The sequence below is a fragment of the Petaurus breviceps genome, unplaced genomic scaffold (assembly GCF_028583685.1).
Source record: "Petaurus breviceps papuanus isolate PSGF00001 unplaced genomic scaffold, PetGlider_PUasm1.0 90825, whole genome shotgun sequence".
Taxonomy (NCBI): Eukaryota; Metazoa; Chordata; class Mammalia; order Diprotodontia; family Petauridae; genus Petaurus; species Petaurus breviceps.
The window spans coordinates 12616175-12632270 of NW_027187353.1; the positions used below are offsets into that span (position 1 = coordinate 12616175).

Genomic DNA, 16096 nt, shown 5'->3' on the forward strand with positions numbered 1-16096 from the left:
TAAATGGTCATAGAAACATAGTTATAACAAAAAAAGCGATGACCATTGAGTCCACCCCCCACCCCCCTTGTTTTAAATACAAGAAAAAGGAAGCTAAGAAAGGTCAAGTGATTTGCCCAAGGTTACCAGATAAGCTGCTGTGTCTTTTGCTTTTTCTTTTTTTTTTCAAATGCTTTATTAACTTCTGATTTACATAATTCATTTCTGCCAGATTTTGAGTTACAAATTTTCTCCCCATTTTTCCCCTACCCACCACCCCAGAATAGCAGTTCCACAGGATATCTCCTCCTCCAATCTGCTCTCTCCCATATTTTCTCCCATACCCCTTTCAACTTTTCCGGTGGATCTCTATGCCCCAGTGCCTGTATATCTTATTTCCCAATTACATGTAAAATAGTATTAATAATAGTGTATATATAGATATATATATATATATATTTGAATATTTAATTTTAAAACTTTGAATTCCAGATTCATTCCCTTCCTCCCTTGTCACCCACACTTACTAGGAAGACAAGGAGTTCAGTATAGGTTGTACATGTGTGGCTAATGCAAAACAATAACATAGTAGATATATTGTAAAACATTGACTATATTTCCCTCCCTCCTATCCCACCTCCCACTTGTTCTATTCTCTACTTTGATCCAGTCCTTTTCAAAAGTGGGTGCTTCCAACTTCCCTCCCCCCAGCCTGCCCTCCCTTCCATCATCCCCCCTCTCATCCCCTTCCCCCTCTATTCTCCTGGAGGGTGAGGTACCCTATTTAGTGTGTATTTAATTCCCTCCTCAAGCCAAATTCAATGGGAATAAAGTTGACCCATTCCCTTTTGTCTTCCTGTTCTTCCTCTCCATTGTAACCATTTTCCCTTGACTCTTCTATATGAGATAGTTTACCCCATTCTGTCTCTCCCCATCTCCTCTCATTATATTCCTCTCTCACCTCTTAATTTCATCTTTTAAGTATCATCCCTTCCTGTTAAATTGGTCTTGTGCCCTCTATCTATGTATACCTGTAAACATATGTACACACATTCACATATGTATTCATATGCCCATATACCCTCATATATAGACATATATATTTCTATTCCCTTCAACTACCAAGAAAAGTTTCATAAGTTACAATTATTGTTTTTCCATGTAGGAATGTTAATAGTTCAGCTTTGATAAGTTCCTTATGATTTCTTTTCCTTGTTTACCTTCTCATGCTTCCCTTGCTTCTTGTATCTGAATGTCAAATTTTCTATTCAACTCTGGTTTTTTCAGCAAGAATGCTTGAAAGTCCTCTATTCCACTGAGTGATGATATTTTCCCCTGAAACATGATACTCAGTTTTGCTGGGTAGGTGACTCTTGGTTTAATCCCAGCTCCTTTGACCTCCAGAATATCATATTTCAAGCCCTTCGATCCCTCAGTGTAGAAGCTGCCAGATCCTGGGTTATCCTGATTGTGTTTCCACAATATTCAAATTGTTTCTTCCTGGCTGCTTGTAATATTCTCTCCTTAATCTGGGAATTCTGGAACCTGGCTATAATATTCCTAGGAGTTTTCTTTTTGGGATCTTTTTCAGGAGGTGATTGGTGGATTCTTTCAACCTCTATTTTGCCCTCTGGTTCTAAAACATCAGGGCAGTTTTCTTTGAGAACTTCCTGGAGGATGATTTCTAGTTTCTTACTTTTTCATGGCTTTCAGGTAGTCCAATAATTTTTAAATTATCTCTCCTGGATCTCTTTTCCAGGTCATTGGTTTTTCCCATGAGATATTTCACATTGCCTTCTATTCTTCATTTGTTTGGATCTGTTTAACAGCATCTTGATTTCTCATAAAGTCATTAGCTTCTATTTGCTCCAGTCTAATTCTGAAGCCATGATTCTCCTCATTGAGCTTTTGAGATTCTTTTTCCATCTGGCAAATTCGGCTTTTTAAGGCATTCTTCTCCTCATTGCCTTTTAGAGCCTCTTTTGCCATTTGAGTTAGTCTATTTTTTAAGGTGTGATTTTCCTCAGTTAGGCTGTTGACTCTCATTTCATAGTTTTCTTGCATTATTCTCATTTTTCTTCCCAATTTTTCCTCCACTTCTCTTATCTGCTTCTTAAGGTCTTCTATGGCCTGTAACCACCTCGTATTTTCCTTTGAAGCTTTTGGTGCAGGAGTTCTGACTTCACTCCCGTTCCATGCTTTGCTCCTTTTTGTCCCCAAAATAGAAGTCTAATGTTGGGATCTTCTGTCTGCTTTGTTTCCTTTGCCTGGTCATGTTGCCCCTCAGTCACTTGAACCCTGGGCTTTTTGCCACAGTAGGACTCTGCCACCAGACAGAGGAGCTTTCATCCCAAATGCTGGGGTTTTCTCGGCTGCCAGAGGTATTAGATGGGTGCCCTCTCTGAGGTCTCCACATGCTCTGGCAAGCTGGACACACACCCCAGGACCTCTACCCTAGACTGCAATCCAGATCCAAGCATGTTAAAGCAAGAGAGATTACCCCTCAGACTGGTGCTTGGTCCCCCTACACTCTGCAGGCCAGGAGCTGAAGTCATCATGTGGCGCTGGCTGGCTGTGCAGGAGTCTCAGTGGCTTCTCGCCCCGGGGGCAAAAGCCCATGCACTCCCACTTACTGGGTCCCAAAATCCAGACTGCACTGACCTCTCACTTTGTCGTTCGCACCTATGTGTTGATAAATCTGGAAATGGCCACAGCTGCTGCTGATCTGGAGTCCCTCCGGCTGGTGACTGGTGAGGCCTGCCCTGGGGCTAAAGCCTCAGCATGTGGCTGGGCTTGGCTCCCAGAGCAATGCGCTGGCCGATTCCTGCCGGGCTGTCCTCAGGGGGAGGTTAGCTTCTCTGTGTCATTTTGTGGGTTCTGCAGCTCCAAAATTCATTCACAGTCCCCTTTTTACATGGATTGGGCAAGGTGGAAGCCAGAGCAGAGGGGAGGTCCTGCTTCTGCTCCGCCATCTTGACTCCCGCCAGGATGGCCAACTTTGAAAGACTTGGGAACTCTGATCAATACAATACCAGTCATGATTCAAAAGGACTTATGATGAAACGTGCTGACCACCTCCAAATGGAGAACCAATGAACTCAAGAGTTCAGATCACATATCTCACAGGATTCTTGTATGAGGTAGCATCTTCTTAAAGTCTTTTCCCAAACCTTAAAGTGCTATATAAATGCTGCTATTGTTTGTGTCATCATCATTATCGTTGTTATACTACAACATTTTGCATTTCTTCCTCAGAATGGAGTTGGGGAGCTTGAGGGAGAAATATTAGAAAAGGATGACAGTGACTAAGAGTATCACTTTTTTTTAATTTAAATTTTAATTTTTTTGAGCAATTGGGGTTAAGTAACTTGGTCAAGGTTACACAGCCAGGTGTTTCTGGGTGGGTGCTAAGTGTCTGAGCCTGGGATTTGATCCCCAGGTCATCCCGACACTGGAGCCAGTGCTCTTACTCTCTGAGCCACCTGGCCGCCCCTGAGAGTATCACTTTTAAAATTGTCACATATAGTAATCGAAATTGGTTTCTTGATTATGTGATGAAAATTACTGATTCTGGGAACAAAACTATATTCCAGAAGTAATTCTGGAAGCTTATTATTACATTTAAAATATATGCCTATTTCATAGTCTAGAGTGTTCTAGAGTAGTTCTACCACATAGTTTGATATGTTATTTATGTTAGTAATTTAATTTTGTTACGTATTTTCACATAGCTACATATTAAGAAATCTTCCACTATATTGATGAGAGTAATTTTCTTAGAAAAGAGAAGATAAATATTAAATTTAATATATTTATATAAAAACTCAAGAAAAATAAGTTTGATTACTGTACAGTTTTTAGAATCAAAATGATGTAGATATTTGACATTTATTATTAACAAGTTAAAATATCCTGGAAATGTTAGATCAAAAGTGAACCAGTAAAATAGTTTACCTCTAAGATGTTGTAAAAGCCCTAAGTAAATACCATGTGGGCATATGTCTACCCCTACAGATATTTCCAAGACCACTGGAATGATATTAACATTCCACGCGTGGGTTTCAGATTGCTTCATGTCCTCTTCCAATGATAAATTTAAAAGTCATGAATAAATTCAAGGGCCACTCTTAAGAAACAACTGTAGTGATTGTGAAATTCTAGTTGACTCAATTCTGAATTCCACAGATGAAAACTTGACTGTATGGATTCAGTGCCAGACAATCTAAATGCCTCTTCTGTGTGATTGCCACTGTAGTGCCTGGAATGCAATGCCCTCATTGTGGGCAGAAGCAGGGCAGGGCCATAACATTATTTGTCAAATTGCAGAAAGGTACCTGCAGCTCAGAATACTACTTTTGTAGTATTTCTTAGGAGCATTTGCAATGTAAAATTAGTTTCTCTTTAGCAGAGTCTAAGAGTTTCTACCATTGCAGTGGTAGGTACAGTTTTTGTTCCAAATTTTTCCTTCTGTGCCCCTAATCAAGGAATGTTACAGTAGGACTTGGAGTATTAGAAAAGTAGAAATTTCACCCAGCTTCAAATCTAGAGAACCCCAATACCTACAAAGAAAACTTGGCTAGAAATTGGAGCCAGAAAACAGAAATTTATCTGCAGACTATTTCCAAAATCAGTTATCCAGCCCCTTTACCTATCTAAAACACGGATCAAGAAATAAATAGGAAAAGCTTTTGCTTCCCCCCAGATAGGGCACAGAATCTTGGCACTAGAATATGGTTACTTTATTTTGGGGGGGAAGTCCTCACTCAAAGCTGAGGGATGACAGATTAGAAGGGAATGTTGTTATTGCTAGAGGCAAGCCTTCTGAAATAAGATTATTCAACTTAACCTGGAAAAAGAGGGTGGGGGTGAGAACAGTACATGAACAAAAGTATAAAATGGAGATGTAAGAATTCAGCTAGAAGACAGGGACCATTTCAGCAAGCAGCTTTAATTGGACCTGAGATATCGATGTAGGTTCTTATGTATCAAAAATGATTAAAGGGCTTCAAAAATGTTTGCACACTTAGAGGATATAACATTCTTTTTTATTTTTGGAAAAGAAATTTTTGTTTAAAAAAAAGTCATTTTCTAACCATAAAAGATAAATGTCTCCTTACCATAATACTTAATATCTAGCATTATAACCAATATTTCTGATGATAAATGTAACAAAAGTCAAAGAATATATCTGATGTGGTTATTAGCTTTTTTTCAGAGTTAATTCATTGTGACATTTTTGGCTTCCTTGAAGAGTGCTGGACCTGGAGTCAGGAGAGACCTGGTTTCAAATCCTAGATGATCTCTAAAATCCCTTCCAACTCTAAATCCTGTGATTATGATTAAATCCCTACACATTGCAAATGTGCCTGCTCTAGCAGAGTAGCTACAGTTTATATATGGAAGTCTGCTGTTTAAACCAGTGGCTCATTTTTGAAGAAATAAACTGGAACCATTACTTCTCATTTGAGATCTTCGCACATTAATTGACAGGAATCAGTTAATACAAAAAAGCTTATTATTAAAGTATGTGGAACACACTTGTAATGGGAAGAACCCTGGGTTTGGCCTCGGAAACTCTGGGTATGAGCCTTTGTTCTGCCACTTACTTGCCCACGTGACTTTGAAGAGCACAACGTGGGTCTTTTCTGGGCCTTGGTTTCTTCTGCTATGAGATAAACAGGTTGGATTGGATCAGGTGCTTACCAAGACTTTTTGTTAGTTCTGTGTCCTCTGGTCCTAGGATCTTATACTCCTTAAGTTAGATGTATTTCACTATTGATCAGTTATAAAATTTAAAAGTAGTTAATAGTGAATTTTCCAAATTAATGAAAGGTGATAAAAATAGAATGAAAGACATTTTTGCTGTGACACTTGACCATTGTTGTCTATTCATGAGAAGTAGTTGAAAAATGTTATAGAAAAGGTCTGAATTTATGTATATGAGGATTCTGTTCTAATGATAGACAATGGGGGTATGTTCTGAATTATTAGGAGCATATTCCTGGAATTAACCATAAATAACATTCATTCATCCTTTCTGCATCATCTTATCATGATTGTAGGAAATAGAGCACTGGAAAGTTCCCTCTTGTTAAGTGCCCTTGAAATAATTATCAGTTTAACTCCTGCTATAGTTCAGATCACTTAGTAGTTGCTGTATAAATTCTTAATTAATGAAGAAATAACATTTTATTTCTTTTCATAATCACAGAATTATTTAAAAATGAAAAGAAGATTACACAGGCTTGTACCTCTTCCCTAGTCTTAATTCAGTAAATAGAATTACACTTAGAATTTAGGTTTAAACTTCTCAAGTTCTAACTTATTTTTATTAAATGCTTTGAATGCTATTGATATTGTATTCATTAGTAGTTAATTATGTTTTATATTATATGCATTATGTTTTGATTTCATCAGTGAGTTGAACTGTAAGAATACAGGAAGTTTAAAAATATTATAGGCAAACTCACTCATTATACACTATGCAGTATAAGCCCCAGTCAAAATAAAATTGTGCAATGTACTTAAGAAAATCCTTATTTTTTCCTACCAGACTTTTGGTACCTTTCATCCTCAAGATGTAGGGCCTTTCCTGTTCCTTATGAAGAAGAGCCGTACCTGTGTTCTGTCCCTCTCCTTTTGACTTCCTTCCACCTGTTATTGTGCCCCATTGCCTCAGCACCCTACCTTTGGGTTGGCTAGGTCAGGCATGTCTGGCCAGGCCTGCTGTCTTGGTGTCAGTAAATATACTGATGTGAGGCAGTTGATGACACCTGCTCTTGCGTAGTGAGATGTTGGGTATTAAAAACTGAATTGGTGGCTGTGTATCAGTCCACTTGTCTTCCTACGCAGGAAGCACAACATAAATCATTACCTTGAAGTTACCACCCACAAAGGGGGCATTGAAGAGAACTTCACATTTATGGTCACGTCCTTGATCATTCAAGGACAATTCTGTGTTCTCCTAGATGACCTCTTTTCTCCTTGACTTATTGGGGACATTTTTACTGCTCATTTCATCAGGGCATGGGAAGGGAAAGCAGGTGAAATTATTCTTTTGCCATGTATTGGCTGCTCTGTTTTAAAGGAGAACCTGGTGAAATAGATGGCTGAAAGAAAGTTTTAGGTTTACTTATGAATTTCACTAGTGCTTGTTTTTTGTTTGTCTTTTCTCTTGGACAGAATGATGGGAATGGCTCACAAGATATTCAGCTATCATTGCCGTCAAGTCCAGAACCAGAACCAGAGGTTGGGGATCAGATATATAAGGTACAACGAGTAGGATAGGAAATTTGTTTTAATTTGTCATTGTACCTCCAAAGGCCTTATCATCTGACCTGAACAAGAATCCCTGACGTGTGATTGTCCAGCCTTTGCATTAACACCTTCCCTGAGGGGTAGATCCATTGTCTTATGAAACTGCTGCCCATTGCATTTTTGGATAGTTCTGGCTGTTAAGTTTTTCCTTACAGCAAGATCAACTTTACTTTTTCATAACTTATTCTGCCCTCTGGCACCAAGCAGAACAAATTGTACCCTTCTTCCATATGTCAGGATATTTAGAGACAGTAGAACATAATTACTCCACCCCCATTTCGACAAGGCTTCTCTTCTCCAAGCTCTGTGTCTCCAGGCCCTTCAGCCAATCCTCAGATAGCAGGATCTCAAGGGGCTTCACCATTTTGTTTTCCTTGTTTTGAATGCTCTCCAATTTATCAGTGTCCTTTCTGAAATGTTCCCAGAATGGAATGCAGTACTGCAGATGTAGTTTGATAAGGGCAGAGGACAGGGAGAGACGTGTGTCCTCAGCCCTATGAACACTTTGCCTCCATAATGCAGCCCAGATGATGCCATGGTGGCTTTGGTGGCCAATATGTGACAATATTGACTTAGTGAGCTTGCAGGCCTTTAAACGCCACTCTCCCCTTCCCCTCCCCCCCCCCATGGGGGGAGAACTTGTGGCTAGATATGCTTTCCCTTCTTGAGAAGTTTTTTTTTTAGGATTCTTTGGTTATTTTTTTTTTTGCTATTCCTTAAGGAGAACAAAAGAAACCAAACAATCCAAAATTCATTCTTCTTTACAAGTGCTTGATCTTTATAAATGTAAAATAGAATTTATTTATAAATTTTTTTTTAAAGAAAGGAACAGATGAATTCAAGTAGTACTTTAGTTCTCAGTTTTGATTTCTTCTTCAATACATGACCTTATTATTAAGGAAATATGCTATAAGTTATTGCATCAATGTATCAGTTTCTTAGTGTCTCAGAGGGATTTTTTTAATCTATCACAATCATTTTAGTTTTTATGTGTTTTGAAACTGTCATATAACAATAAGCTGTGGGTCCAAGTCCTATCCCTGACATATTCTTATTCTGACTTTGCAGAGAAGGCCCTGACCTGCATGGGTAGAGGGAATTTCCTGACCTGGAAAGTTTCCTGGACTGAGGAGATCCCAGGCCTTGTGTTTCTACCTGAAGCTCCTTCCCAGAAAATTTCATGTTCCCTTTTTCCTATTTTCTGTCTCAGAATGAAGATCTGTTAAGTGAGATTAAACTCCTTAAAGAAGAATTAAAGAAGAAGGATGAAAAAATCCAGCAGTTAGAGCAACAGCTAGTAAGTGTGACTGTGTGTTTTTTCATGGAAACCTTTCCTAGTTCCCTTGATATTGTATTGGGTCAGGTGTCTTTTGTTTTATTTTTTACATTGTTGGGAACCATCATGCTGAATGATTGTTTTTGAGACATTTAAATCTAACGTTTTTGTTACCTGAGGTCACATGAGCAAATGTCTCTATTTTCTTTTTTTTCCAAATGCTTTATTAACTTCTGGTTTACATCATTCATTTCTGCCACATTTTGAGTTGCAAATTTTCTCCCCTTTTTTCCCCTACCCACTGCCACAAAATAGCAGTCCCACAGGTGTAGCAGCAAGCACCCTAGCGTCCCCAGGGTGGCTGCCAACACAGGTTCTTAGATCTGCTTTGTTAAAGGAAAGCAACTCAAAATGGGTTAACAATCTTACTTTAATCAGTCAAATATGTATCGTTTACCTAGTTCAGGGGAAAAAGGTCAGCACCCCGAACTTCAGAGTATACAGATAGAATTATCAAGACAGAGAAACGGATCAAGTATACAGGTTTCCAAACTGTCCAACCATTACATCCATACCAAATCAACATCTGGGTTTTTCAAAGCCAGGGGGGCTCTCAACAATGGCTTCCCAGAGTCTCATCTGATCAAATCACAGGACACTTCTCAAAGTGAGCCCCAAAGCAAAGCCTCACATCAGGGATTATATAGCCTTCTCCTGGGTCAGAGAATGTAACCACCCTCTTGACCCACTGCCCAATCACAAAGCATCAAGGTGTGGGCATTTCTGAAAACCAAGCCTCCTGCCACAGGCTCCATGTGACCACATTCAGCCTATTAGGAGGCAGAGTATATTTTCTAATCAAGGAAGGTTCTCGGAGTCTCTTAAGCCTATCAAAGGGCCTAGTGGCAGGGAAGATCTTTACATTTGCATTTCCATTACAACAGGATATCTGCTCTCTCCCATATCTTCTCCCATACCACCTTTTCCAGTAGGGCATGGTGGATCTCTATGCCCCAGTGCCTGTATATCTTATTTCCCAATTACATGTAAAATAGTATTAATAACAGTGTATATTTTTTTTAACATTTGATGTTAAAACTTTGAATTCCAGATTCATTCCCTTCCTCCCTTGTCACCCACCCTCACTGGGAAGATAAGCAGTTCAATATAAGTTGTACATGTGTAGCTATGCAAAACATTTCCATTGTGGAAATATTGTAAAAGACTGACTATATTTCCATCCATTCTATCCCACCTCCCACTTGTTCTATTCTCTACTTTGATCCTGTCCCTTTTCAAAAGTGGTTGTTTCCAACTTCCCTCCCCCCAGCCTGCCCTCCCATCACACCCCTTTTCATCCCCTTCCCCCCTACTCTCCTGTAGGGTGAGATACCCTATTTATTGTGTATGTCATTCCCTCCATAAGCCAAATTCAATGAGAATAAGGTTGTCTCATTCCCTTTTGCCTTCCTGTTCTTTCCCTTCATTGTAACCATTTTCTCTTGACTCTTCTATATGAGATAGTTTACTCCATTCTGTCTCTCCTCATCTCCTCACATTATATTACTCTCTCACCTCTTAATTTCACCTTTTAAGTTTCATCCCTTCCTAATAAATCGGTCCTGTGCCCTGTATCTATGTATACCTGTAAACATATATACACACATTCACATATGTATTCATATGCCCATATACCCTCCGATAGACACAGATATGTATGTATCTATATATGTATGTATGTATGTATATATATATATTTCTATTTCCTTCAACTATTTTCATACTGAGAAAAGTTTCATCAGTTACAATTATTGCTTTTCCATGTAGGAATGTAAATAGTTCAACTTTGATAAGTTCCTTATGATTTCTTTTCCCTTCTTCTCACATTCCCCAGTTATGAGAAGTAGCAAGCTCCACCCTCCTCTTCCTCCTTTCTACAACACTAGTGTTTTCTTTTTCTTATCCTTTCTCTTTTCCTTCTTAATACCCTCAGAAAGAACCATTCCAGCTCCAGGTCTTCTGTTTCTCTTATTAATGCCCTTAATACCTTTTGAAACATTAAGCCTTAAGCAATATCTGTTGAGATTTTTTTTTAAGAATCCAGTAAAATAGAGTTCTTTTAAAGGAAGACTATTGACCAATATGCTTCTTTTATTCTCTGCAAACTCTCTTGCATTGTTCCCAGCCTGGTTATCTCCCAGTACTCTTCTTCATACACGTTCACATTAGTCAGATGGATCTGTTTATAATTTTCCCAAACCTAACTGTACTTTGCCTCCTCCATGCCAAAATTAGAATGGGTTACTTCCCGAAGGGTGGACATTGTACCTGTAATATAGTTTTCCTCAGTCATGCTTAAACAGTTCCTACACAGGATAGATTTTTCAAGGTCCACTTCAGATGATACACCTTAAACTCACGTCTTCTGTGCTAAAATCATACTTTGGATATTTCATTTATTTATGCCTTGCATTTTGTAGAAACTTTTTATTTAGTGTAGTGGACAAAGGACTGGATTTGAATTTTGTACTATGGGCCTCCCTGTGTAGTCTTGGAGAACTCACTTCGTCTCTCCTCAGTCTCAGGACACTGATGGCAGGTGCAGGGAGGTTTGATAGCTTGCCCAAGGTCACCCAAACTAATAAGAGCAGAATGTAATTTGAACTCATGTCCACTTTCTCCTAATGCAGTTCTTGTTTCACTGCCGTGTTATCTATATGTTTGTACAAGTATTTGTTGTTTAGAAAGAACATAATAAAATTATTTCTGGTACAACAAGTAATCCATTTTAGAATTTAGTAAATAATATCACTTTATGGCAACATTTTCAAACAACATTTCCTCCCTTTTATCTTCAAAATTAAATCTCTTTGCACTGAACGCAAAGGAACTATCTAAATTCTTTCTTTAAATTGGAAATTGTTTATTAGAGTTTATACATTCTTTTGTTTTACAGAGAATTTTTTGCTCTAATTTGTGTACTGTAATAGGATTTAACTTGTACTGGGAAAATGAAAAGCTATAATTATTCTATGATCTCATTTTCACTCAGAGAAAATTCTTAGTCATTTGTACAAAGCAGCAATTTAGAAGCTTAACTTAATGGATTTTTCTTTTACATTTTTTTCCTTCAGGGCAGGGAATTTATACTTCTACTAGGCTATTTACCTAGTTGCTATGGTCACATCCTAGCAGGGAATAATGTTCTCAGGATTAACATCCATTTCTACTTTTTTTTTAAATTTTGTGATTATTTGAGACAATTTTTTTTATCTTAGACAAGTAGTTTCTTTTCTTTTTTTTTATTTTTCAAATACTTTATTAACAGCTCCACATCATTCATTTCTGCCAGATTTTGAGCCACAAGTTTTCTCCCCGTTTTTCCCCACCCACTGCCCCAAAATAGCAGTCCCACAGGATATCCACTCCTCCAATCTTCTCTCTCCCATATTTTCTCCCATAACCCCTTCGACTCCTCTGGTAGGGCATGGTGGATCTCCATGCCCCAGTACCTGCACATCTCACCTCCTAACTACATGTAAAACAGTACCAACAATAGTATATATATATATATATATTTAAACATTTGATTTTAAAACTTTGAATTCCAGATTCATTCCCTTCCTCTCCCACCACCCAACCCCCATTGGGAAGACAAGCAGTTCAGTATAGGTTGTACATGTGTGGCTAATATAAAACAGTAACATAGTAGATATATTGTAAAAGACTGACTATATTTCCCTCCCTCCTATCCCACCTCCTACTTGTTCTATTCTCTACTTTGATCCCATCCCTTTTCAAAAGTGGGTGCTTCCAACTTCTGTCCCCTCCAGCCTGCCCTCCCCTCCATCATCCCCCTCGCCCCCACTCTCCTGCAGGGCGAGACACCCCATTTAGTGTGCACTTCACTCCATCCCCAAGCCAAACCCAATGGGAATAAGGTTGACCCAGTCCCCCTCACCCTCCTATTCCTCCCCTCCATTGCAGCCACCACTACCCTGCCTCTTCTATATGAGACAGTCCACCCCATTCTTTCTCTTCCCATCTCCCCCCACCACAATCCTCTCTCACCTCTCAACCTTACCCTCAAAGTAGCATCCCTTCCCGTTAAATTGGTCCTGTGCCCTCTATCTATGTATACCTGTAAACATATACACACACGTTCACATATGCACTTATACGCCCATACACCCTCCTACATAGACATATATACATTTCTATTCCCTTCAACTATTTTCATACTGAGAAAAGTTTCATCAGTTACAATGACTGTTTTCCATGTAGGAATGTTAATAGTTCAGCTTTGGTAAGTTCCTTATGGTTTCTTTTCCCTGTTTACCTTCTCAAGCTTCTCTTCATTCTTGTATCTGAATGTCAGACTTTCCATTCAACTCTGTTTTTCATCAAGAATGCCTGAAAGCCCTCTATTCCACTGAATGACCACATCTTCCCCTGAAACATGATACTCAATTTTGCCGGGTAGGTGATTCTTGGTTTTAATCCCAGCTCCTTTGACCTCCAGAATATCATATTCCAAGGCCTTCGATCCCTCAGTGTAGAAGCTGCCAGATCCTGGTTTATCCTGATTGTGTTTCCACAACATTCAAATTGTTTGCTCCTGGCTGCCCGCAATACTCTCCCCTTAATCTGGGAATTCTGGAACCTTCCAGGAGTTTTCTTTTTGGGATCTTTTTCAGGAGGTGATTGGTGGATTCTTTCAACCTCTGTTTTGCCCTCTGGTTCTAAAACATCAGGGCAATTTTCTTTGAGAACCTCCTGGAGGATGATTTCTAGGTTCTTACTTTGATCATGGCTTTCAGGTAGTCCAACTATTTTTAAATTATCTCTCCTGGATCTCTTTTCCAGGTCAGTGGTTTTTCCCATGAGATATTTCACTTGGCTTTCTATTCTTTCATTTGTTTGGATCTGTTTAACAGCATCTTGATTTCTTGTAAAGTCATTAGCTTCCATTTGTTCCAATCTGATTCTGAAGCCATGATTCTCCTCATTGAGCTTTTGAGATTCTTTTTCCATCTGGCAAATTCGGCTTTTTAAGGCATTCTTTTCCTCATTGCCTTTTTGATTCTCTTTTGCCATTTGAGGCAGTCTGTTTTTTAAGGTGTGATTTTCCTCAGTCAGGCTGTTGACTCTCATTTAGTAATTTTCTGGCATTGTTCTCATTTCTCTTCCCAATTTTTCCTCCACTTTTCTTATCTGCTTCTTAAGGTCCTCTATGGCCTGTAACCAGCTCGTATTTTCCTTTGAAGCTTTTGGTGCAGGAGTTCTGACTTCACTGTTTTCCTCCTGTTCCATGATTTGCTCCTTTTTGTCCTCAAAATAGGAGTCTAATGTTGGAATCTTCTGTCTGCTTTGTTTCCTTTGCCTGGTCATGTCACTCCTCAGTCACTTGACCCCTGGGCTTTTTGCCACAGTAGGACTCTGCCACCAGACAGGGGAGCTTTCGTCCCAAACGCTGGGGTTTTCTCAGCTTCCGGAGGTATTAGATGGGTGCCCTCTCTGAGGTCTCCACACACTCTGGCAAGCTGGTCACACACCCCAGGACTTCCACCCTAGACTGCAATCCAGATCCAAGCATGTTAAAGCAAGAGCAGTTACCCCTCAGACTGGTCACTTGGTCCCCCTACGCTCTGCAGGCCAGGAGCTGAAGCTTCCACGTGGCACTGGCTGGCTGTGCCAGAGTCTCAGCGCCTTCTCACCCTGGGGGCAAAAGCCCACACACTTGCACTTACTGGGTCCCAAAGTCCAGACTGCACTGACCTCTCACTTTGTCCTTGGCATCTGTGTATTGATAAATCTGGAAATGGACACAGCTGCTGCTGATCTGGAGTCCCTCCGGCTGGCGGCCCTGGGGCTAAAACCTTGTGTGGATCTGGGCCCGGCTCCCAAAGCACTGCTCTGGCCGATTCCTGCCAACCTTCCAGGCTGTCCTCAGCGGGAGGCTAGCTTCTCTGTGTCATTTTGTGGGTTCTGCAGCTCCAAAGTTTGTTTAGAGTCCCCTTTTTGCAATCATTGGGAAAGGTGGAGCTGGAGCCTCTCGGAGGTGCTGCTTCTACTCCTCCACCTTGACTCCGCACCGCCCCATTTGAGACTGTATTGCACTTACTGCTCAAGACTGCAGAGAAGTACATTTAATAATCATTCTTATTTTATTTTGGGATATATATTTTTTCTGGGTGAGGTAATATGTATAGAATTAGTTTTCAAATTAGAAGTCAGTCTCCAGATGGATCCTACGCAAGCAGAGAGCTATTTGAAACCAACCCATGTTATTAACACATTCTAAAAGAGAGTGTATGGAAATGAACACATCAGGTTAACTGTATTACCAGCCGAATGAACAAAGCAGTCTTCCTCCAGGCAGGTAGGCTTTTGCAGATGGTCATTCATCTTTAGCTTTTCAGGAACCAAACCACTATGTTTGTTTTTTCTCCCTTTTGGATAGTGACAAAATTGGCAGAAATTATTTTGATATGTTTCTGTTCTTAATTATCAAAAGAGACTTCTAAGTAATCATGACCAATCACCTAATTTATGTGTGTCTATATATGTACACAGAAAAGTGTATATCTACTTATTTTTGTTGTTTTTTTCTTGTTTGTCTAGGCCACCAGATGTAAATGCCACCAGAATTCTAAAGGGGAGAAGTGTACATATGTTGATAAATACACACAAACATCCTGGAGAAGAATTTCTGTGAGTAATGTGCTCATCTTTGGCCCCCTCCTGAACCATTTAGTTTGGAATGTTATTGGTTTTTTTTGTAGATTTTCTTCTTAAAGATGTCCCCCCCCTTAAAGTTCTTTTTCTATTGCCCCTTAAATATTTCTATGCCTCACAAAGCTTTCATCGTGAAGTTCTGTGGAAATGGATTTATGTTTTTCTATTGTTTCCATTTTGCACACTGAGGTAACTTAGCCTGGGCATGTAATCTCCTCTCATCACACATATGTCAGAAGACTAGGATTTGCAAATACTTCTAAGGAGCAAAGAGGAACGTGTGTTCTTCCCTCCTTGGCATGATATCTGTGAGGCCATGGAAGGTATGACATATGTGAGTTTCTTGTTGAAGCGTTTTGCACTTGTTTCATTACTATAATTATGCAACAAAAGGGCAAATACTTTAAAATTCAATTGTATCAAATTCTGCGTAGTAAGTAGCTTATCTTTTGTCTGGCATGGTTAGGCTTTTCAGGTTAACAGCTATTACATAATCTTAGACACATTTTCATATGGCAAATATGTAGAACACAGTATTGTATACTTGTCACTAAAACTATACTGAAGCATAATTTAGCCTGTGATTATTCCAAAGACATTTTAGGATCTTGGAGTGCCTGAGAATCATCACTAGGAACACCAACTGCTAGAGTTTTCTCTTAAAATACTAGGTAAACCAGTTGTGACCATCTTGTGTTTTCTTCATTTCATCAGGGAGATTCCAGTGACATAACTTAGTTCTGGTATTCAGGGATACCACCTGTAGAACTTTTCATGTTTCAGGCA

At 39.4% G+C, this 16096-nt stretch overlaps 1 protein-coding gene across 7 annotated transcripts in view; it reads left to right on the top strand.

Moving 5' to 3' along the window:
- The window catches only part of CCSER2 (coiled-coil serine rich protein 2), a 137835-nt gene that overhangs the window by 85958 nt on the left and 35781 nt on the right, over positions 1 to 16096 (top strand). For all 7 annotated transcript variants that reach the window (XM_069071346.1, XM_069071348.1, XM_069071349.1 and 4 more), the window contains 3 exons: positions 7162 to 7248; positions 8507 to 8593; positions 15197 to 15286. In XM_069071346.1, the coding sequence (XP_068927447.1) occupies positions 7162 to 7248; positions 8507 to 8593; positions 15197 to 15286 (264 nt within the window). The remainder of the gene's footprint in view (positions 1 to 7161; positions 7249 to 8506; positions 8594 to 15196; positions 15287 to 16096) is intronic.